Here is a 23,343-nt window from a genome sequence, read left to right as displayed (position 1 = left end):
ATACATTTGCATTCGAAAAAACTACATTTATCAATAAAAATATAGGACATGGTTTTATTTTTTTCCACATTGGACCAAGGGAAGTGGGAATGGAATAAGTTGAAATGCCATTAGCCAAAAAGGAAAGTCATTTTACATAAGAAATTGTTTTATTGGGAATAACATGCACTAATGAATCATTCAAAATAATACGATAAAGATGGATTATGAAAGCAAATAGACTCCATTTTAATTTCATGTTGACTTTAAGAGGCCGACACACTGGCACTGATTTGCAGTGACAAAGCCACCAGAAGCCATTCATTTTCAGGAAGGTTGAACAATCAGATTCGCTGGAGTAAAAAGTGTGACAGCAGTCTCACCTATAAATACATTCATGATGTCCTCAAGTTCTCCTATCTCCAACTGTTCACTGTCCTAGTGAATCTAAATAAACAAAATAAAATATTACTGTAACAGTGATTCTTTTCAACTGAAGCAAATGCATCCTCACAGCATGTGATATCACCCAAATCCATTCATTTTCATAGATTACAGCTATGCCTGGAAAAATATGAATTGAACTACTGTTGAAGAACAAAGGCTGTTAAGACGTTAAAATCCTGTCTGCTGCAAAGATGAAGAAACAGAGAGGCAGAGAGAGAGAAAGAAGCCTTTAAATAAGCTGAAGATTCAGAAATGCTGTCTTCCGCTCCTGTCTGAAATGAAACTCATCTGAAAGGCAGTGACATACAAAAAGAGTCAGTGAATTCATCTGTGCTGTGTGGGTTACAGAAGGTGTCCCACAGCTTTCCATGCCCGGCTTTCCTTTCAAAGGGTCACATCATAAATTTTACTCCCCCCCACAAGGTATTTAGTGAAGGTTTCTTGAAATGAAAAAATGAAATTTTGTCCTACACAACCAATTTCTAACTTCTCTCTGACCGTTACATTTAAACAGGAGGCAGCGCCTTCATGACAGCCATGCAAACGTCCTCTTCACATGTGAAATGAGTGAGTAATGGCGTTTGTTGCTTGAGTTTTTGGAGAATCTATATACTTTTCCATTTCATAGTGACCACGTCTGGTCTGTCAAGCTGCAAAGAAAACAAAAAGTTTTGGTTACACTTTATTTTAAGGCGTCCTTGTTCCAGTGTAATTATACATATAAGTACTGAGTAATATTAATTAACTACATGTACTTACTTGCATGCAATTATGCATAATTAATTGTTATTATAATAGTACGTACATGTAACATATGTAACAAGGACACCTTAAAATAAAGTGTTACCAAAGTTTTTTATTTCAAAATATACAGGAAAACTTAATGATAAGACTGCTTCAATGAACGTTTAACTGCACACACACTACTGTTCAAAAGTATGGGGACATTTCTTTTTTTAATTACTATATCTATTCAGCTAGGACATATTAAATTGATCAAAAGTGACAGCCAATGCATTTATAATGTTAAAAAGTCTTCTATTTCAATAAATGTCATTCCTTTGAACTTTCTATTAATCAAATAATTAATCAAAGATGAGAAATTTTAAAACATATTCAAATAAAAAGTTATTTTAAATTGCAATAACTTCACAATATTACTACTGGATTTACTGTATTTCTGAATCAAATAAACGTCTTTCAAAACAAAGAAAATCTTACCCCAAACTTTAGTTTAAGTTGCTAAATCACCTGAATCATCTGTAAAGCATATGTTCTATCGGTCTCACTTTATATTAAGTGGTCTTAACTACTATGTACTTACATTTAAATTAATCATTTGGTACAATGCCTGCACAATGCACTTATTGTGCACTCTAAAAAATGCTGGGTTAAATACAACCTAACCACTTGTCCCTTTTTAACCCAGCATTTTTTAGAGTGTGTACATACATGTTTTTACATTGTACTTATAATTTAAAAAATGCCTGCATGTAATTACATCTGTTACATAGCGCCACCTGCTGGCAACTGGAATTGACTTTGTTTACGCTAACTTAAACATGCAATGTCCAATCTGCAGCAAACATCACATGTTTAGTAACAATCCTGGCCTGAAGACATCTACACATCAATATTCAGTAATAATTATAGCGCCACCTGCTGGCAACAGGAAATGACTTTGTTTGCACTAACTCAAACATACCATGTTCAATCTGCACCAGACTTCACATGTTTGATAAAAGTCTTGGCCTGAAGACATCTATATGCCAACGTCCAGTTATAATCATAGCGCCACCAGCTGGCAGCAGGAAGTTTGGCGCATATAAATGACTTTGACATATTCCTCTTATATTTACCACTTTAAATGCATATTGCCCACTCTTTGCTCTTTTCCAAAAGCCACCGGGTGGCGGTGAGCCCGGGTGCGAGGGCCCTTTCATCGCTGCTTGCAGCTTTAATTACATTTATAATTACACTGTTGACCCATCTCTTACACCTTAACCCACCCTTAAACCTACCCAAACCACCAAACCTGTCCCTAACCTTACCCATATTCCACCTCAATAGCAGCAGAAGTGTTTTGCAATACAATGTGAACACAATAAGCACATTGTACTTATTTATATGATGTAGGTACATAGTAGTTAAGGCCACTTAATATAAAGTGGGACCGTTCTATCTAATAAATATCTCAACGAGTGAATTATCATGCATTCTATTTCATAAACATTCAAAAACATCAGCTAAAAGAGACTCTAGATCTGACAGAGAATATTTTAGTGACATATTGGAGATGAGAAAATACTTTTGACATGGTCCAGATGAAAACAGCCACATTGAATAGATGGTGTATGTTTAGCCCAAAAATGAGGATATTTACATAATATAAATAAAGAATATAATTATTTAAAGGTGATGTGTGTAATTTTATTTGATGCAAAAAATACTTACTGTGATTTTCAACTGTAAGTAAACCATTTGTAGGTTAACTGTAGGTAGTTGTTTGAGGGAGGTGCTTATTGGAGTATTAATAATGCAGAATGTTAATTGCATAAAATCCAAGTTTGTATCTGTTGATTTGATGCTCTGTGCTGAAAAATCCAATAAAATAAATTTGAAATAAAGAGTGCACCTTTAAGTTATTTCTCAATGTTTTTAATTTCCCCGCTCATTAGTTGCTCTTTGTGTATAAAATATCCCTCTCTGAATTACTTCAGGCACAAACTCTCAGATATATACTCTATGAAATATATACATATTATCTCTGAAGATAGACTAAGTACATTAATGGATTTTGTAAGTGCTCTTTTCCACACATAACTGAGCAGCTAAATTAGGATGATTATAAAACTCTCTCGCTCGCTCTTACACGCACGCACATATGTCTGAAGTGTTACTAAAAATTTGGGGGAAAAAAAAAAAACTATGGCAAAAATAGAAAAAAATATTATGTGAAACTATCTTGTCAAACAGGTGCTGAGAGCTCAAGAAATCTAAACTTTTGCTCACATTCTGACTTACGCAGACCTTTATACTTCCATCTGGAGTGAAAAATCACACAAACAGTAAAAATCATAACTCAAATTAATATCAGATCTAGTCTCTGTTCCAAATCCTAGAAAGCTGCCTAAGTAGGCATCTGGTCAAAATATATTTTAAATATATGCTGTAAACAGTTGGAACTTCATACAAAATATATTTCAAAATGTATTTCAGGGGCAAGGGAAATATATTTACATAAAAATACATTATATTTTACATAAATATAATAATCAGTGTTTCCCCTGCCATTATATTAAGGGGGCGGCCCGCCCCCCCAAAGGCACCCCCCGCCCCCCTTGAAGGTCAAGTTAATTTTATTTAATTGTATTTTCTCTATAGCACCAGATCATAACAGAAGTCATTTAAAGTTACTTTTTCCTATAGAACAGGTCTATACCTTGTTCTTTTATTAAACAAACTAAATAGCCTTGTGTTATTTATCTTATTTACACAATGGCGTGTCATTTCGGTCTCTACGTTACATAGTCGCGCTCTCTGCATTGCACACAGCGGAGTTCCACCCCGATGCGCGCACTCAAGTGAACACACTCCCACTCCCACTAATTTTTGTAAATATTAAGCAGCAAGATGACTATTTAAATATGAATTCTGCGTGTCTCTGTGTTAATGAATGGTTTTGTTTACTACTCGTACTGAAGCGTGCGTGACGCTTCCGGTGATATTAACGTCCGCCGTCTCACTAATGAGGACATAAATACATGAACAACATCTCCAGAACTGCTCTGAGAGTCACTTCATGAGCATTTGACCGTTTAATTTGAGTAAAACTATCCTCATATCATATACACACAGGAATGTAAAGGTATTCACGGCAACCCGTCAAAATAAAAGTTCGGTTTAACTTGAAGACATTGCGGCAGAAATATATTACTATTGTTCAGTAGAATGTACATAATAGGCTACTACTACTACTACTAAAATTATTTAGGAATATTCTATTATTAATTATTATTATTAAGGAATAATCATACAATATTTCTTCAATGTTTTAATTGTAATATTAAATCCCCTTTATTTTCCAAAAATAAAATGTGTTTAATTTTCATTAATTAAAAAAAATAAAAATAAAATAAAACATTTAATAGGGCCCTAAACATGTAATTTTTGTTAAACTTTTGATAAATTGATGTTAAATTGTTTAGGTTCATGATTGTAATTAATTAGACATGTTTTTTTATTAATAACATTTAATTTAACCATTAAAAAGGAGTCCAGAAAAATTAAAACGGAAAAGTCGTAAACCTAGGGGAAACACTTATAATCTTATAATATACAAACATTATAAATATATTTTGAAACATTTTAGCAAATATATTTCGGCCATTTTATATTTTGAAATTGCAGCCTATGTAGAATGTTCCAAATCTGTCATGCAAGTCAGTTAACTATGTTTGGAACAGTGCCCAAGTGTTCATTATCCCATATCTTTACATCCTTCTCCAATGTCACTTTTGTCCTACCTCAGAGAACTCATGAAAACAAAGCATTGTCATGATATCCGGTTGATCTGACTCTCTCCATCCCATAATTAGCCTCCCTGGAGAGTGATGGCGACGGGGCAGTTGAGACAGATCATCTCAGCCCAGTCTCTTCCAGCATTATGCAGAGGTGAGACATCACTTGTGAGGCGAGCGTAGTTGGCCAAGTCTCATCTACTGTAATAGTGGGCTTTGGCCAGGGGAACTATCAGGAAAACAGCATCTCTGAAAGAAAAATCAGCAGAATGCAACAAGAGCGAGGGTTGTAGAAACAACTCCAGTGGGAGCTGCACATCTCACTACTGCAAAGCTTAATTTTGTCCAATGCTCTTCTAATCATTTCAGCTTTATACTGGCCACAAATCTGTAGTGAAATGTTGTTGCATTGCAATACAACCTGGTAAATATGAAAAAAATAAAAATAAAATAAAGTTCTTATAATAATTCTGACATCATTTACCAAATGCGTACGACTTCCTTCCTTCCATTGAACACAAAAGGCTTCCTTTTTATTATCCCAGTTTTAGAAAGGTTCAAGGACAAGTTAATCACCAAGTCTAAAAGTGCAATTTGAAGTAGAAGTTTGCGTGCATGCAAAATGAAAGATTTTAGAATCTCTTAGCATTTAATATCCAAAAGCAAATGTACTATAATTAAAACGTGCTTTAACAGAGCACACATTTGCATTTCTTTTATTAAAAGAAGCCCAAAAGATTCTATACACGCAAAACTAGCCCTGCATTTAATCATCAGCATTCTAATTAATAATAAATGAGAGATTTAGCATCTCTTTAAATTGTTAGTCAAGCCTCAAAATCTGGCCTCTGTAAATGCAGTAGGTTTGAGCCAAGAATGTAATTGTTGGAGGATTTAAATATACATGAAACTTTAATAAAAAAAAAAAAAAAAAACATTCTCTCAAACCCCATGAGACATTTCCTTCCCAAAGTCCAGTCTTTGCTTTTCAGGCCAGGATTCACCTTACCATACCGCTGTGTGTGAACTGCGTCCATCAAGAAAGAAATACATTACTGTATGTTAGTCAAAATGACTCTGTTTAATTTAATACATATTCCTAGCCTTATTATTACGAGGTTTGTCTTTATAATATTTTATTAAAACGTAATAATATTCTCCACATCTAATTTTTCATTTCAAGTCAACTCTTCCCTCCAACTAGCTGGCATATAAACACATTTTTTTTTAAATCCAGTCAATTTCTGCTGAGTAAAATAATGTCCCACTCTACAATGTGTTTTCCTCACTGGTTCATTTACTTTCATTTAGAAACTCAGAACTAAAATGGGCTAATGCCATTTTATGTTGACTTTAAACTTTTGATTTGATAATAAATAATGCATTTGATCAAATACAACAAGTCTGATGCAAAAAAGCAGCCTCTGTGTGGGAATGTGTTGGTGAGAACTGCATATATTGCAGCATTCTGTACTTACAAAGTTACAGAATGAACTTTCTCCACTGAGGTCAATCAAACTAAATATATATATTTTTTAAATCTTTTGATGTACTTTTCAAGAATGTAAGACCACAACTCTCTTTACCTGCCAAATTAAATTAATAAGTCTATTGATTTTTTAATGTCTTGAGATCAAGAGGTTTCCAGTGTTTCTTTTGTGAGTTCTTCCCTTGATGGATAAATCTAATATGGTGAATCATTCGTTAGATAATATTATGAATTATTTGCGCTAGGGGTTAAGACATAAGACACAAGCTAAAAACTTTTGGGTAATCCTTCTCAAAAACTGTGATAAAGTTTTGGAGAACTTTATAATATTTAAGCTTTTTTCCAATTGCTTCCTCCCTGCCTTGCAAAAACATTTCTGCAATCAATTTATATGTAGAGTTTTGGGACAAAATGCAATTAGAAGGCAAGATTATAAAACTGTTGACGCTTGGCTTTCGCAAAAGTTCCTGCATTAGCACTGATCTGGTGGAAAAGTACAAATAATTGTAGGATCATGTAAAGACACTTTGTTCTCACTTGTTATTCTCTTGTAGTCACTAGGTCTCCAGTGAAAGAAAAGAGAAAAACCTCAAGTGTCTTGAAAACACAAACTAAATTTAGACCTACCTGACTTTCAAATTAGATGTGCTTTTATTTTGACTTGCTGGTACAGAAATAATCCAATTAACCACTCAATGCTCTTTGCATCTGACAGCATCTGCCACAGTTTTAAACATCTCTGGACACAGGACATGCCCTACCAATGGCTTTGTCTCATAAACTCAAACAAATAAGTTCAAAATAAGTTCAGATTAACTTTTAATATTAATATATTTGCTTGTTTAGCCCTCTATGGTTTTGAGTTGCCATATTGGTTGTTTGTCGCAGTGGCATTATTTCACTGACCTATTGTGAGTCTGTTCCTCGTACATTTGTTTTTCAGGCTTCGTGATGGGAATATTCCACATATGTGTTGCTACACGGAGTTCTGCTGGGACAAAAAAAAAAAAGTCATATTAGTCATTCAAGATAAACTAATTGTACATTTCAGAGTTTTCTAGAGTATTTTTTATTTACTCATATTTGTCACTTGTAGAACCTGATAACAAATCTTCTATTCAAGTACCATCCGATGAATCAGTAGTCATTTCTGCCTTCAAAGCCTCTGAAATGTCTTTCTCCAATCACTTCCACACTTGTGTCAAGTCCTCTCATTATCAGCGTAAGTGTGAACATATGAGATCAGCTCATTGCTGATGAGTTCTTCTCTTGACAATATGACATCATCCGTTTAATGGTCTATAAGAGAATAATACGATTAAATCTAATGAACAGCGCCAATCCTAATTTTCCAATTATCAAATCCCCCATTGATAACCATGTGGACAGAATCCCTATAACTATGATGATAATCTTAGTTAAAATCTATAATGAAAAATGTAATAAGGCAAATGGCCTTTGGACTTAAGAGCTAGAACTGAGCACTTTGACTTATAGAGTCTAATAGACCACAGGCTGTTATTCATCTCATTGTACAGCAGTTAACCAGGCTTGATCCATTCCCCAAAAATCTACAAGCACTTATATCTCAGTTTCTTTTTATGAAAACTGACAGATTTCAGCTTTCTTGTTTTAGTTAGAAGGTCACATTAAAGCTATCTTGGAACTTTTTTAAATGCCTTTATTTTTGATACTGTTCAGACTTTTATAATTTGATAAAGAAAAATGAAATACAAAAATGAAATCATAAAAATATTATCACTTTTTAAAATTATGATTACCTTCAATGAACTCATCAAAAAAAAAAAAAAAACTATATAGACTGTGTGAAGCATTAAAATTAATTTAAATCAACTTGTTTTTGTATATATATATATATATTTAATTCTATATAATTTCCAATAAAGTTGTATTTTTTTTCAAAATGCCAAAAAAAAAGGCAGAATATTATTTAATTGTCTCCATTTAGGATACATGAAATGCAAAAGAGTCCAAAGGTGTTTCAAATGAATTTGAGGCTGTTTTGCATTTACATTCTAACACATTTCATTTGAATGACGTGAGATATTTAATGGCTTTGTAACAGTGCACTAGTCTTCAGTCTAAGCTGTATATGAGTCAATCAGCTACAGTCACACGAGTCCAAGAAAGCGTTGTGCTCCTGTATTTCCATGTCAAAGGGAAAATGTATGGTTATGTCTTATCTCCTTACAGCAGCATTGCCCTCATTTCTTATAAGCGAAACCTGTTATAGAACGTTATTGTAAGACAGCTTTGAGTCATAAATGAAACCGTTACTTCAGTGAGCCTGCAAACTCAATGGGATCTGTGATGTCATGTGCCTGTGGAAACCAATAGGATACAAATAAAATGTCTCCCATGTTTACAGCTATTGAATACAGTCTTTTCCAAAACCTATAGTGAGCTTCTGACCTACACAGCATTGTGAGCATTTATGTGCACACCTGACATGAAAAAAATACCTAATTCTCCCCCAACACACTTTTTGGAAAATCATCATTATATTTTTTTGCATAAGTTTGCTTGGTCACATGCAGGGGAAAATAATAAACAAGCATGTAAGCACTAAACGATAATCCCACAACTAGGACTTACCTAGCAACATCTGCTGTTCAGCAAATTAAGGAAACATCAAATAATGTAATCCATATTCATGACCAAAGTCGTGCCTGGCACAGCTTTTGTGCTGAGCTGCTGACAGAAAGTAAACTTCCTGTGTTGAGAAGACAAGAACGACAGAAGAGAAAAAAAAAAGACATTTTTGACAAAAAAACATGCATCTTTATATTCAATGTTGCAACAGGTTTTAAGCCTAATTATTAAACTTTTCTAACAAAACAAAACAAAAAGTTACAGTAAAGTTTATTTTTTAAGCTTTTTTTTTTTTTTTTTAGATGGCAACGTGTGTGATGAGAGACTGTCAGGATTTATAATGTGTCTCACCACTATTTGTATAATTCCTACACAGATGCAAAAACATTATCAGTAAATAGAGTAAAATAAAAAAATAACAATATTTTGCCCTTTTCAAAATGTTTTAATTGTACGCATACACTACCATTCAAAAATCTGGGTTCAGTAATATTTTTTGAAAACAATTTTTATTCAGCATTTAATTGATCAAAAGTCACAAATATATGTTACAAATATTTATTTCAAATAAATGCTGTACTTTTGAACTTTCTATTCATCAAATAATCCTGAAAAATGGCTTCCACAAAAATATTAAGCAGCACAACAGTTTTCAACTGATAATAATAAGAAATATTTCTTGAGCAGCAAATCAGCATATTAGAATGATTTCTGAAGGATCGTGGGACACTGAAGACTGGAGTAATGATGCTGAAAATTCAACTCTGCAAGACAGGAATAAATTACATTTTTTTAATATTTAAAAAAAGAAAACAGTTATTTTAATATTGTGAAATTAATTAAATGGACACTCCTGTGCATAGTGTATATCTACAATGGCACTGTTAAGAAAAAAAAACTATGTTTTTCTTTTTTTTCTTTTTTTGTGAACTGTGAGTTATGCATATGCAGATATTTTCTTAAACCTTAAGAATAGACAATGCATGTAGGTCTACTATGATAGCGTATAAGCTCAGTTAAAATCCTTCAAGCAATTTGCACTGTTGGTTTAAAGGATTTGCAATGTCTTAGTATAATGGGTAATATTTTAAAGAGTCCAATGTTGAAACACATGAAATAAAGACTTTTGTGTACAAATGTGCATTTATAATGTGTCTGCCAGGGTGGTCTAAATATATGTCTGTAGTGTGCTGATATATATATATGTTTTTTTTTTTCTTTTTCAGGTAGCCACATAAATATGCTTTGTGGCGCAGTCCTTATGGGGTGTGTAATGGCTGCGAATGGATGAGACGGGTGATTGTATTTAATTACTTGGCAAATTCAGTCATCAAATATCCAGCTAAGTGTTCACAGGTGAACAGTATTTTATGTAATTTGACATGTGAGCTGATTGGACAAACAGGCTTATAAAAGACAAATGCCAGCCTAGATGTGTAGTTGTACTGGTTGTAATAGTTTTTTTTGTTGTTGTTTGGAATAGCAGAATCACTTTTCAACAAAGCTGTTTTGTTAGTGTCTTTTTTCTGCTATGGATCAGGGGTGGAAGCGGTTAGTTAAATGTTTGTTTTATTTTGCAGTGTTCTCAGTTACATGTATTATACAAATTTGTCATATTTTTTGTAAGGGAAACAGGTCAATTTAGCTCAAAGGGAATCATTTACATTATCAGTAAATAGAGTAAAATAAAAAAATAACAATATTTTGCCCTTTTCAAAATGTTTTAATTGTACGCATACACTACCATTCAAAAATCTGGGTTCAGTAATATTTTTTGAAAACAATTTTTATTCAGCATTTAATTGATCAAAAGTCACAAATATATGTTACAAATATTTATTTCAAATAAATGCTGTACTTTTGAACTTTCTATTCATCAAATAATCCTGAAAAATGGCTTCCACAAAAATATTAAGCAGCACAACAGTTTTCAACTGATAATAATAAGAAATATTTCTTGAGCAGCAAATCAGCATATTAGAATGATTTCTGAAGGATCGTGTGACACTGAAGACTGGAGTAATGATGCTGAAAATTCAACTCTGCAAGACAGGAATAAATTACATTTTTTAAATATTTAAAAAAAGAAAACAGTTATTTTAATATTGTGAAATTAATTAAATGGACCCTCCTGTGCATAGTGTATATCTACAATGGCACTGTTAAGAAAAAAAAACTATGTTTTTCTTTTTTTTCTTTTTTTGTGAACTGTGAGTTATGCATATGCAGATATTTTCTTAAACCTTAAGAATAGACAATGCATGTAGGTCTACTATAATAGCATATGAGCTCAGTTAAAATCCTTCAAGCAATCTGCACTGTTGGTTTAAAGGATTTGCAATGTCTTAGTATAATGGGTAATATTTTAAAGAGTCCAATGTTGAAACACATGAAATAAAGACTTTTGTGTACAAATGTGCATTTCTAATGAATTTCAGTCTGTTCTCTGTGGTCGAGGTGGGGGAAGTCAATTCCAAAGCGCTTGTGATTGTAGTTACTATCACGTGATGGTCATGCGGTCATCTCTTTGACCATTTAATCTTGATTACTTGCCCCCAAAATTGACAATCTCCTTGGAATTGTCAATAAGTGTTCTTTTGTTTAAATGCTGTGAGCTACTCAAAGCTGCTGGTTGGTTCCGGCTTGTGGGGCCAGGATCTGATTTACGACATCCTGTGTCTTGGGCCTCTGTGGAATTTGGGCTCCTCGTGTTTCAACTGTTCTTTATCAAATCTTACATTGTCTGATTCGGTCTGATATCCTACATTTTCTTTCTCCCCAGGGTCCACTTATTGGTTTTCTTGATTTTCTTGAAACATGCTCTTGGACATAAAGGTGAGTGTCACGTTGATAAAATTAGTTTTATGATAACAAACAGTTGTAATTTTATATACATGTATGTCAATACTCTTCTTATTCATTGTGCTTATGTTCTCTAGGTTGGATTTCTCAGAATGTTCAGCCTCAGAATTGGTCGGTCCACAAGCTCTTCTCCCCTAGGGAAGTCCAGTCTTCTCTGTTGGAGGCTCCAGTGACTGGAAGCATTCCTGTTGAAGAAGTGGCCTCTAATATGTTTGCTGGGAAGAAACCGAATGCCAGCAGGCCTCTATTTTCCCTTTCACATCTGTATGTAAAAGGAGGCTTTTCCAGCAGCTATGGATCTATGTCTCATACCCAAAGTGCACCAAGTGTCTTGAACAGCATTTCATCACTGCTACAACTCCAGGGTTCCTCCAGTCCAAATGCCCAGAATGTATTTAACCAGTCTACTAGTGGACCAGGTTCCTATAGCCAGTCTTCTCAGTATGGCTCTGGACTGCAAAGAGTTTCTGCTCAACTCTCTTCCACACCAGTACGAGGTGGTAGTTCCAGTGGCTTGTCCATGTCAAAGCTTGGTCTCCCGCCTCTTGACGTTTCTGACCCACCCACCGGTGATCAAAGCTCCTCAAACATGTCTACAAGCACTCAGAGCAGCTCTGGCCTTCAGTTGGGAGGAACCTCTAGTCTGCTTTCTGCACAGAGTAGCTCTTCCACAGGGTCCTCAAGCAGTTCCCACCGTTTCTTTACTACTTATCAGGGCAGCTCTGGGTCACAACTGGCAGGAGGTTCCAGCCAGCTTGTTTCTGCAAGTGGTTTGTTCACCCAGTCTCCAAGTACTGAAAGTCAGGATACCCCTGGATCCTCATATGCCAAGCTTGCTGCCTCCCCCCTAGATTTTAGCCAGTCTACCACTGATCAGAGCTCTTACAGCCAGTATACACCAAGCTCAGAGAGCAGAGTTGGCACTCAGCTGGCAGCTTCCCATCATCCTGTACCTGGACAGGGAATTCGGTATGGTTCATCTGTCGAGCCTCAAGATACCACTAGCCAGCATGCTCAAACTTTTTCCTTGGGTGCAAAACTGCCTCTGTCCAGTCAGTACTATCAAGCAACTCGGAGTGGTTCTCTATCTCAAAGCCGACTGTCTCAGGAGCCTTCAGCCTCAAGGACCCAAGGATTTCAGGCAGTGTCACAAGGATCTGGTACATCACAGAGCAGTTCTTGGTCTCCAAGTAGGATCTCTTCACTGTCTTCTGCAGGTGGTTCTATCAGCTCTACTGATGGCTCTTCTGTGCAGTCTCAACATGCCTCCAGCCAGAATGCCCTGGCTTCTTTGGATGCAAAAGTGCCTTTGTACAGTCAAGCTGCTCCAAGTAGTTCCCCTCCGTCTCTGAGCCCTCCATCTCAATGGCAGCCTTCCTCTAGGTGGTTGCAAAGCTTTCAGGCATCTGGTACAGTGGCATCACAGAGTAGCTCTCCATCTCAAGGCTCCCAGTAGGTTATCTATCTCAGCAGTAAGTCCTGGCCAATTTGCCTCCAAACAGGAAGGAAGTGGCAGGTATAATGGCTTGTCCATGCAGTCTCAAAGTACCTCAAGTCAGCATAGTCCTGGGTCCTCTGCATATGCCAAGCTTGCTGCCTCACCCCTAGGTGTTAGTCGGTTAACCAGTGGACCAAGCTCTTACAGCCAGTATACATCAAGCTCCCAGAGCAGGGCTGGCACTCAGCTGGCAGGCTCTAGTCACCATGCACCCGTGCAGTCAAGCACCTTTACTGATGGCTCATTCCTCCAGCTTCAAGGTACCCCTAGCCAGTATGCACCTTCTCCTTTGGATGTTAAAGTGCCTGTGTACAGTAAGGCCCCAAGTGGACCCTCATTGTCTCTGAGCCAACCATCTCAATGGCAGCCTTCCTCTAAATGGTCCCAAGGTTTTCAAACCTCTGGAGCTGTGGCATCACAAAGTAACTCTCCCTCTCAAGGTTCCAAGGCTCCCAGCAAGTTCTCTACCCTTACCTCAGCAGCAAGTCCCAGCCAATTTGCCTCCAAACAAGAAGGAAGTGGTAGATATAGTGGCTTGTCCAGCCGGTCTCAAAGTGCCTCAACTCTGTATAGCCCTGGGTCCCCTGCATATATTAAGCGTGGTTTCTCCCTGCTTGATGATTCTAGGCAATCTGCCAGTGGTCCGAGCACCTACAGCAAGTATACATCAAGCTCCCAGAGCAGGTCTGGCACCCAGCTGGCAGGCTCTAGTCCGTATGTGCCTGTGCAGTCAGTAAGCACCTCTACTGATGGCTCATCTCTGCAGCTGCTAGGTACCTCTAGTCAGAATGCACGTTCTCCTTTGGATGTTAAAGTGCCTGTGTACAGTAAGGCTCTAAGTGGACCCTCATTGTCTCGGAGCCAACCATCTCCATGGCAAACTTCCTCAAGGTGGTCACAAGGTTTTCAGACCTCTGGTACAGTGGCATCGCAGAGTAGCTCTCGCTCCAAGGCTCCCAGTAGCTTCTCTACACTTACCTCTGCAGCAGGTCCTGGTCATTTTGCCTCCAAACAAGAAGGAAGTGGCAAATATAGTGGCTTTTCCAGCCTGTCTCAAGGTACCTCAAGTCAGTATAGCCCTGGGTCTTCTCTCGATGTTTCTAGCCAATCTACAAGTGATCCAAACTCTTCTGGCCTGTATGCGTCAAGCTCCCCGAGTATGGCTGTAACTCAGCTGGCAGGTTCTAGTCCTATGCCTGTTCAGACAGGAAGCACCTTTACTGAGGGATCATCTTTCCAGTTTCAAGGTACCTCTAACCAGTATCCCCCTTCTGTGTCCAGTCAATACACTCAGGCTTCTTCAGGTGGATCCTCCTTTACTGGCTCAGAGGCATCTCAAAAATGGCAGCCTTCAGCCTCTACTTGGAGCCAAGAGTTTCAGGCCTCTGGTACAGGTGTACATCAGAGCAGATCTTCCCCTCAAAGCTCTCAGACTTCCAGTGGATCTACCTTCCTGCCAGCCCTGAGCCCTTCTGTGGCCCAGGGTAGCCAGAGTTCCATCTCTAGTCCTCTGAGGATCTCAAGCTTCTTTGGTGTAGGACAACGACCCTCTAAGCTCTCAGCTCCGGCTGCTTCTGGCTCCCAAATCCATAGCCAAATATCTCCTGGTCTGTCTGCTTCAGTTCAACACCCCTCAGACTCCATGACTTCATCTCTTGGCTCAAGTGTCCAAGGAGCTTTACAAGGTATATTCTCTGGTCAGTCCAGTTCCACCTATGGCCAGAAACCTTCAGGCTATTCCAAACCATCCCAAAGCTCCTCTGCTACAGGACGATACTTCTCATCTGTCAAGGGCTAAGGGACTGCCATGTACATTTGTGCTGTGGAATGTCAGTGCTAAATGGTATACATCTGTGCTTTTAATAATCTAACTTTTGAAGCAATAAATTGTTTAATATAAATGTTTATTTGTGGTGTTTTGAACACTTCAGTTTAAATGCCAAACTTGCTGCTGCAGTGCAGCCTTAAATCGGGCTACATGCCTCATCTAAGTGCCTTTTGTTCTCTGGTCATTTACTAATGCCATTTAAAAAGGTCACCTATGTAAAGACTGGTTTTATGTATCCCAATGGTAGCTTAACATACTGGATAATTTGTGGTCTGTTACAGTAGTTATACCTGCAGCACACGTATTAACATGTTGCCACAGCTGGTACAGTAACCGGAAAAATATCACAAGTTAAAGGGTGGTTTTGGTGTAATCTTGTTTGAAAGGGCAAAATTTGCAAGTTATACATTTACTGCCTAGTTAAAGTGAATATTCAAACCTGGGAGTGTGGAACAAGTTTTTCATTCTCCCATGTTTCATGTGTGGTGTCCAATCTATTCAGACTCCATCCAGCATTTAAAATGTGTGGCGTGGAAACTAGCGTAACTGTTCTTTGCCCTGTCTTTACTATTTCAGAGGGTCCCAAAATTGAATGTTTAAGATATCTGGGGGTCCGAACTTTAGGATGGGGTCTTTATGGAGACGGGGAGAAATGGGTGGATTTATATATATATTTTTTAACAAGCATATCCGGTGACAAGGATACCAAGCATACCTTGCCCTGTCTTTGCTCGGAGCATCTTTAGTGAGCCTCATTAAAGTCAAGAGAAGATGAAATGCAGTTTAGTATTCCTCTGTCAGAGAGGGCAGTTAGTCAGCGAATGAGCACCAACCCTATCTTTTTTTCTTTTGCTGTCTTGCTCATTCTTTCACACATAAATTCAGCTTTGGTTTAGTGTGATTTATTTGCATGAGGAAATGTGTATTGCTAAATTGTTACAATATACTGTGTACATTATTGCAAAAATAAGAAAACTGCAAATGGTAACGTTGTGTATCTAGCCTCATCAGCTGTGATTCTAAGTAAACGTGAGTAGTCACTATACTGTACTTCCTGTCAACTTATTTGATGATGACATCCGTCCTTTTGCCCTGAGGGGTTTGACCCCTTGACCTTGGACCACCCATGTTGCTTTCACCTTTGACCTATTAATAATCTCCGGGGTCAATATGCCATAGGGTTTTAGCATATTTGGAATTCCAACGTTAACCCGTGACCTTTTAATCATCTCTGGCTGTCAGTGTGACATATGATTTCAGTATATGTGGAATGCTGTCATTGACCCGTGACCTCTGGGGGTGCAATATGAAGACTGATTGATTTTGAACCTTAACAGGCCAAATCTGAAGCCCCCAGGCTCATTTTTGTCATTTTACATCCGGCTGCATCTGTTGACCACATGCGGCTATCCAGCCTCATTCCATCTCATGGTCACTCTACTTTCATGTGAGGCAAGAAGGTATCAGCCAAATCTAATGATGTACAAACAATATCAAAATAATTTAAGGAATACACCATTTTAATTCCACATATACTAAAACCATATGTCATTTTGACAGCCGGAGTTAATTAAAAGGTCACAGGTCAATGTTGGAATTCTAAATATGATAAAACCATATGGCATATTGACTCCGGAGATTATTAATAGGTCAAAGGTGAATACCAAGGTTAGTTGCAAAATATATTTAAGTTTTATTTGAGGAACTCAGTAGAAAGACAGGTACACAGATTTACAAATTCTGCTTAGTTTTTGAGTCATGACTGTGAACTAATTCATTACTTTTGGATGGACAGCAATTCTGAATATTTTTTTTTTTATTATTGTAATATCAACTACAGTATTTCAGGTAAACCCCTCCCTAATGGCACTTAAAAACAAAATGTGTGACTGTCCCCCCAACCCCCCCAGATTACAAATTGGGAGAGAATGTGAACAGATACCTTTCTGCAGAATTATTTACCTTTTAGGGTCAGGCAGACTTTACCCGTCTCTTTCAGCAGTTGACAATTTATGTTGCATCGTTTGCTTTCCTCTCTCTCTCTCTCTCTCTTTCTCCAACCTTGCACAGCTAGTGGGTCTTTGGGACCACCTGCATAAATATCACTGTTTGAACACTCAGCAGAAGAAATCACAGGGGCAGAACAGATCAATACTTCCATTTTCTTCTTGTTAAATTATAATAATATTTCACAATATTACTGCTTTTTTTTTTACTGTATTTTTATCAAATAAATTCAGTCTTGGTGAGCAGAAGAGACTTCTTTCAGAAGCATTAAAAATATAAATCCTAAATCAGTTTTGTTTGGATGCTTCCTATTTAAGAAGTAGACACCAAGGCTGCTAGCTTGGTTCTAGAACAGAGCTAGTGAACATCCAATTATTATTATCCTGAAATCTCTCACTGTAAAATAACAGAATTGATAACAAGTCCCTCAAATCACGCAAGCACCAGAAACAGCAGGGATTCTCAAAGATGACACAGTTGCTTCGACTTGCAGCATACGCAGTAATTACATCCTAATAATGATTTATGAATACAAATCTAAGAAGGCCGAAGGCTGGAACAAAATAAAGCAAAAACTGACAGAGGCCACTGGAAAAATATACACACAGAGCCAGAAAGACCGCTCGTGATTAGATTGCACTGTGCATGAAAATTATTAAGTTGTTTTTTTTAATTCCTTTTCAACTCCTTTCTTTAAAAACCCAATTTTGTACTCACATTTCATGTTTAATAAGTAACAATGAGCTGCCAACAATGGCTTTCTGCTCCTTTCATACACTGCAAATATGATCACGAAAGATTTCTTGGATTGAGCAGCTGCTGAATTTCCACTGAACCTTCAAATGAAGATAAAACAAAAAGCCTGGAGAAAAGGTTTCTTTGCATTCTCGGGGTTTCACTGAGGTAGAGCAGAATAACATGAAATGGTAAAAGAACCAGAGCTCAGCTCGCCATGCCATTTCAAGAATTTGCTATATTTCACCTGCTTTTGAACACTTGTCTGATTTGAATGCAGATCTGTAGTCAGTCTTGAGAAGGAGAATGACAGCGCCATAATTAAACATCTTTACAGTAGGTCCTGCAGGTAACTCTGTCTGTCACGATTACGTTGACTGGGAAATTCACTAAGAATAAATCATGCCCAATGAAATTAATTTGCATGCGCTGTCTGTATAGTTTTAAACCTGATTCCCTCAAAGGCACAGTTAAAAAAAAAAGTAATAATTTACTCAGCCTCATATTGTTCCAAATCTGCAGAAAATGTAAACACATATTTTGGGGAAAAAATGGGGTCGACGGATGATAGTTCACCGCATTATATAATTTTTTCCCCTAAAAATGTACTCACCTTCAGGTTTTCCAACATGTAGCTGAGTTTGTTTCTTCATTGGAACAGACTTTAGCAAAACTTTAGCACTTTAGAAATTTAGCACTACATCACCAATGGATCCTCTGCAGTGAATGGGTGCCGTCAGAATGAGAGTTTAAACAGCTGATAAAAACAAAACAATAATTCATCATTAATTTTAACTTCAAACATTTGCTTCCAGGCAAAAAAATATGAGTTTTCTATACATAATATTGTGGAAAAACTGAAAAAGGACTGCACTTTTCCAGTGAAAATGTCATCTCGTCTGAATCAGGACAGAAATATGCACAGATTAAGCACCGTTTACAATCAAAAACAGTCCAAAACTGTTCTAAACAAATATGTTGGTGGATTTTATTGTGAGAAGATAACAGGGGATGAACTTTTTCACTGGAGGAAACATTATTATGGACTGGAATTTTGGCCAAAAGCGATGGTTTAAAGTTAATGTGCCTAAATGGTGGATTTGTTTCTTACAAACACGCAGCTTTTCACTTCACAAGACATTAATTAATGTACTGGAGTGGTGTGGATTACTTGTGGATTATTGTGATGTTTTTATCAGCTGTTTGGACTCTCATTCTGACGGCACCCATTCACTGCAGATCCATTGCTGAGAAAATGATGTAATGCTTAACTTCTCCAAAACTGTTCTGATGAAGAAACAAACTCATTAGCATACTGCATGGCGTGAGGGTGAGTAAATTTTTGGGTGAACTATTCCTTTAAGGAATTATGACTTGAGTAATTGGTGGTGAAAAACACGTAGTTTTCTTGCACTGAAATGTGATGTGTTAAAGCAGCACATCTTTTTTGTGAATTCACCTAAGTGTGAGCATTCAAGAAGCTTTAACATTGCTCTTTAAAAGGGTGGCTGCTAATAAAGCCACCATTAATGAGTTCTGCTAATCAACACCTTCAATCGCTGACACATCTAGGACTTGCATCTTCTGTCTCGCACAAGAAATACTGTCTGGACAGAAAAGGCTCAATCAAATTGATAAGATTTTCCACCTGCACCCCTGCAGGCTTCCTTCCCAGCATTCCTGAGATCTCGACTCTGCATTCTGAGCAACAACGGTTCTTTGAAGCCCTTTTGCATCTCCATGGTCCGTCGCACCCAAAACCCTGCCATCCACTCCCCTTCCCCACTGGGAGCACGTTAGTTCAAGGAGAAGACATTTCAAAGAGGCTTCTACAGGAAGTGCATGGGAGCAGAACATGAATTGATTTGTTTGTGGCTAAACATTCTTTCCCCAGCTCTCACGCTGACATCATTGTGCTCTCCATCAGACGGCCCCTCATGTGTCATACAAGGCGTACAGGAATCTGAGTGGAGGAGGGGGACTCGGACTCTCCTCTGGAAAGCTTTGAATTCTCCGTAGGTGTCTGCACACCAAAGATGTGTGATGAATTCCCACTGGGAATGGAAGAGCACGATCTATGGTTATTTTCTATTCAATGACATGCTCTTGTACCGCCAGCGTGGAACCTTGTGAGCACGGCGTGCACTGGAAAAACAATATGAGGTAAAGCTCTCAGGAAATGCTCTAAAAATGCAACCCATACAGAAGCAAAAATGCATTAAACAGCAAATATAAGCCCCAGAATAAATTGCTGGATAAAAATGCATCGGGGCATTGATCAGGCAAAACTTACAATTCTGTCACCGTTATTTACTCACCTTTTCATGCCGTCCCAAACCCATGTTTTTCTTTCTTCTGTGGAACACAAAAAGGATAATGTTTTGAAAACGTTCTGAAAAAAAGTGTAAACATATTTAAGAAGGTTTATATAGGCCTTACAGATGGATGGATGGATGGATATTATGAAATGTTATGATTTTTTTTTTCAGTACTACTACCCTGCTGCTAATTACATACTGATTAAAACATTTAAATGTTCAAACGGAGAAATGAACACACTGAGAAACAAACACACCTCAGGCAGGGAAAATCTTGCATATGAGGCTCTGTTTCACACTCTTCACACTAACGGTACAATTCAAATATATGAGTTTCACACCAGCTTAGATGTCACATTAAGCACAGGAGAATCAAGATGTTTTACAATAATTATGTTCTCTGTTTTTTATTTATAGTAGGTCACACTTTGTCTTTCTACTGTTATACAACCTCCAATCTCCTGAAATTTACTTACACTTTTACTTTAGTCAAATTCCCTTTGACAAAGTGCACAGTGCACCTAGAAGATCTTATACATAATGAAGAGGGGTCACACTTGAAAAGCAAAGTACTTTAGTTTGCTTTTAACTCAATGTTGTCTGAAAGATGTAGATTTGTAGAGTAAAAATCAAAGATGTAGGTTTATTTGCATTAGAACAAGGAAGGGGAACGTAGCTTTGAAGGCTGTGAGCGTTGTACAGTTTCTAGGACTTACAAAGGACTTTCTTTTATGATAGACGTTTGTGACGTCTTATTAGAAGAGACAAAGTCTCTTGCATATAAAACTTCATAAGCTGTGGAAAATATAGTCAAAATGGCCTGTTTTTCTTTCTTCTGTGGAACACAAAAAGGATAATGTTTTGAAAAAATATTCAAGCTGCTTATTTCTATACGACAAAGACAAAGTGAAAAAAGGCTATTTAGGCCCAAAATTGCATCATAAAGGCAAAAGCAAAAATTGTAAAATTTGCGGTAGGAACAGAAAATATTCCACATGTACTGAAAACAGAAATATTATAAAATATTATTACAAAAAAAATATTTTCTATCTGAATATAATTTAAAATTTTAAGGTAATTTATTCCTGTGATTTCAAAGCTCAATATTTAGCATTATTACTCCAGTCTGCGCACTCTGCGGTGTTGCATGATCCTTCAGAAATCAATATAATATGCTGATTTACTACTCAAGAAATATTTCTTATTACTAACAATATTGAAAACAGTTGTGCTGCGTAATGCTTTTCTGTCTGAAAGATGTAGATTTGTAGAGTAAAAATCAAAGATGTAGGTTTATTTGCATTAGAACAAGGAAGGGGAACGTAGCTTTGAAGGCTGTGAGCGTTGTACAGTTTCTAGGACTTACAAAGGACTTTCTTTTATGATAGACGTTTGTGACGTCTTATTAGAAGAGACAAAGTCTCTTGCATATAAAACTTCATAAGCTGTGGAAAATATAGTCAAAATGGCCAACATTATGAGATACAAATAAATGCATGATTGTTGGTTTCCCTCACCTTTTACAAACAGCAGTGAATGGAAGTAAAGACCAAAATTCTCCAACATGAAGTTTGTAGAAGACATTTTTTCGTGGTGGATCATTAAAGATGATGTTGGACTCACTGTATAGAGACATTCGTAAATAAACATGTTAATAGGTTAAATATTCCAATGCAAATAAAACAACATATCAGATACACAAATTAAAAACACGTAATTATTACACAATGCTAAATAAAAATGATAAAATTCACTCAATTATATATTTAGGCTTAATTAGGATACAAATACACTTATCAGCTTTTAAAAGTGAGGACAAAACGCCTCCTAAATCGTTTGTTGTTGACTTCAAAATACCATGTATTCAATCAAACAATGTTTTGGTCCCAATTTCACTCGGCAAATTGGACATGGACAGGTTGCATGACATGCTTAAAAACCATGAACAAAACTTAAAAAGATAAAGAAGACACTATAGACTGCAATATCTAGGGTAGCATGAAATCCTTAGCTGTGGTAATCAGCGTTCCTGATACTGTGTACAAACTGTGATGAAGAAGCAGAAGCAGCGGCGGCTCGTATGCAGTGAAAAGCAGCAGCGTCTCTACTGCTCTCTTCAGGTCAGCTGTGGTACTACAACTGATTTGCAGCACAGTCTCTGGCGCCATACAGTGGTAAGAAAAAAAATGGAACAAGCGTAGGCTATAATATAATACACTTTTTACCAGAGGACAGATAAAACACAACGTTCTATTTTTATTTACTCTTTTCTCCAGCGGGTTTCTCCACTTCCAATTCGATTCCTGCTAAACGGTTGCTTTAACACTAGAGAAAAATCCATCTCTCATCTCAAAAGCAATTCTAGCATTCTCCAAAGACAAAAATAAAAGCAGGGAGATGATTGAAATGTAAAGAGGAGAGTCTCCGTTGAGGTTATTCTGTGTTTTGAGGGCCACTGATGAAACAAATTACAAAAAAAAAAAAAAAAAAGCTGAAGAGTGTTAAATAAAACCTTTGTTATCAGCTTAAAACAAACAGATCTGACTGTGCATATTAAGTGGGATAATGTACAAGCATGGTCATTATCGCAAAATACACCCCAACAGGGTCACCAGGTCTTGTATCATCCTGAATATGTTTATTTTGCAAAACTGACAGGGTTACTGTACATCATGAAATACACAGCTATATATCAAAATAAATAACTATGATATGATATTTAAGTTTTTTTGAGTGTATTTTTATCATGTGGCAAGAAAGTGACTATTGAGCATAGCAGTAAATTAGTTGCCTAGTATGCAAATTTTAGATGTCATCATTATTAAATATTTGTCCCATAAATAATTTGTGTAAATATATATATATATAGTTTATATTGCTAATTCATTTTTAAAAGTTATTTTTCATATTGTACTGTTGTTATTGGTTTAAGTCATTGGCAATGCTTCATGGTATTAGTACCTTTGATATGAAGCATAATATTATATGCTAAATAGAAAAAAGACAGTTGCTTGTTTCTCTCTCTCTCTCTCTCTGTGGAGAAAATA

General features: G+C 36.8%; 1 protein-coding gene across 2 annotated transcripts; it reads left to right on the top strand.

The window, feature by feature from the left end:
- The first annotated feature begins 10,500 nt into the window (after positions 1–10,500).
- LOC107745702 (endochitinase A-like) lies at positions 10,501–13,418 on the top strand. 2 transcript variants are annotated; one of them, XM_016559629.1, is made up of 4 exons: positions 10,501–10,599; positions 11,831–11,883; positions 11,988–13,278; positions 13,342–13,418. In XM_016559629.1, exons 1-4 carry the CDS (start codon positions 10,580–10,582, stop codon positions 13,364–13,366), a joined length of 1,389 nt encoding a protein of 462 aa, XP_016415115.1. In that variant the 5' UTR covers positions 10,501–10,579; the 3' UTR covers positions 13,367–13,418. The 2 variants fall into 2 exon arrangements, with proteins under 2 accessions (XP_016415115.1, XP_016415114.1); XM_016559628.1 differs by having other exon boundaries at positions 11,988–13,381.
- The last annotated feature ends 9,925 nt before the right edge of the window (positions 13,419–23,343 follow it).

The sequence above is a fragment of the Sinocyclocheilus rhinocerous genome, unplaced genomic scaffold (genome assembly GCF_001515625.1).
Source record: "Sinocyclocheilus rhinocerous isolate Xijiao unplaced genomic scaffold, SAMN03320098_v1.1 scaffold1309, whole genome shotgun sequence".
Taxonomy (NCBI): domain Eukaryota; kingdom Metazoa; phylum Chordata; class Actinopteri; order Cypriniformes; family Cyprinidae; genus Sinocyclocheilus; species Sinocyclocheilus rhinocerous.
This window is presented reverse-complemented; position numbering and strand designations above follow the sequence as displayed.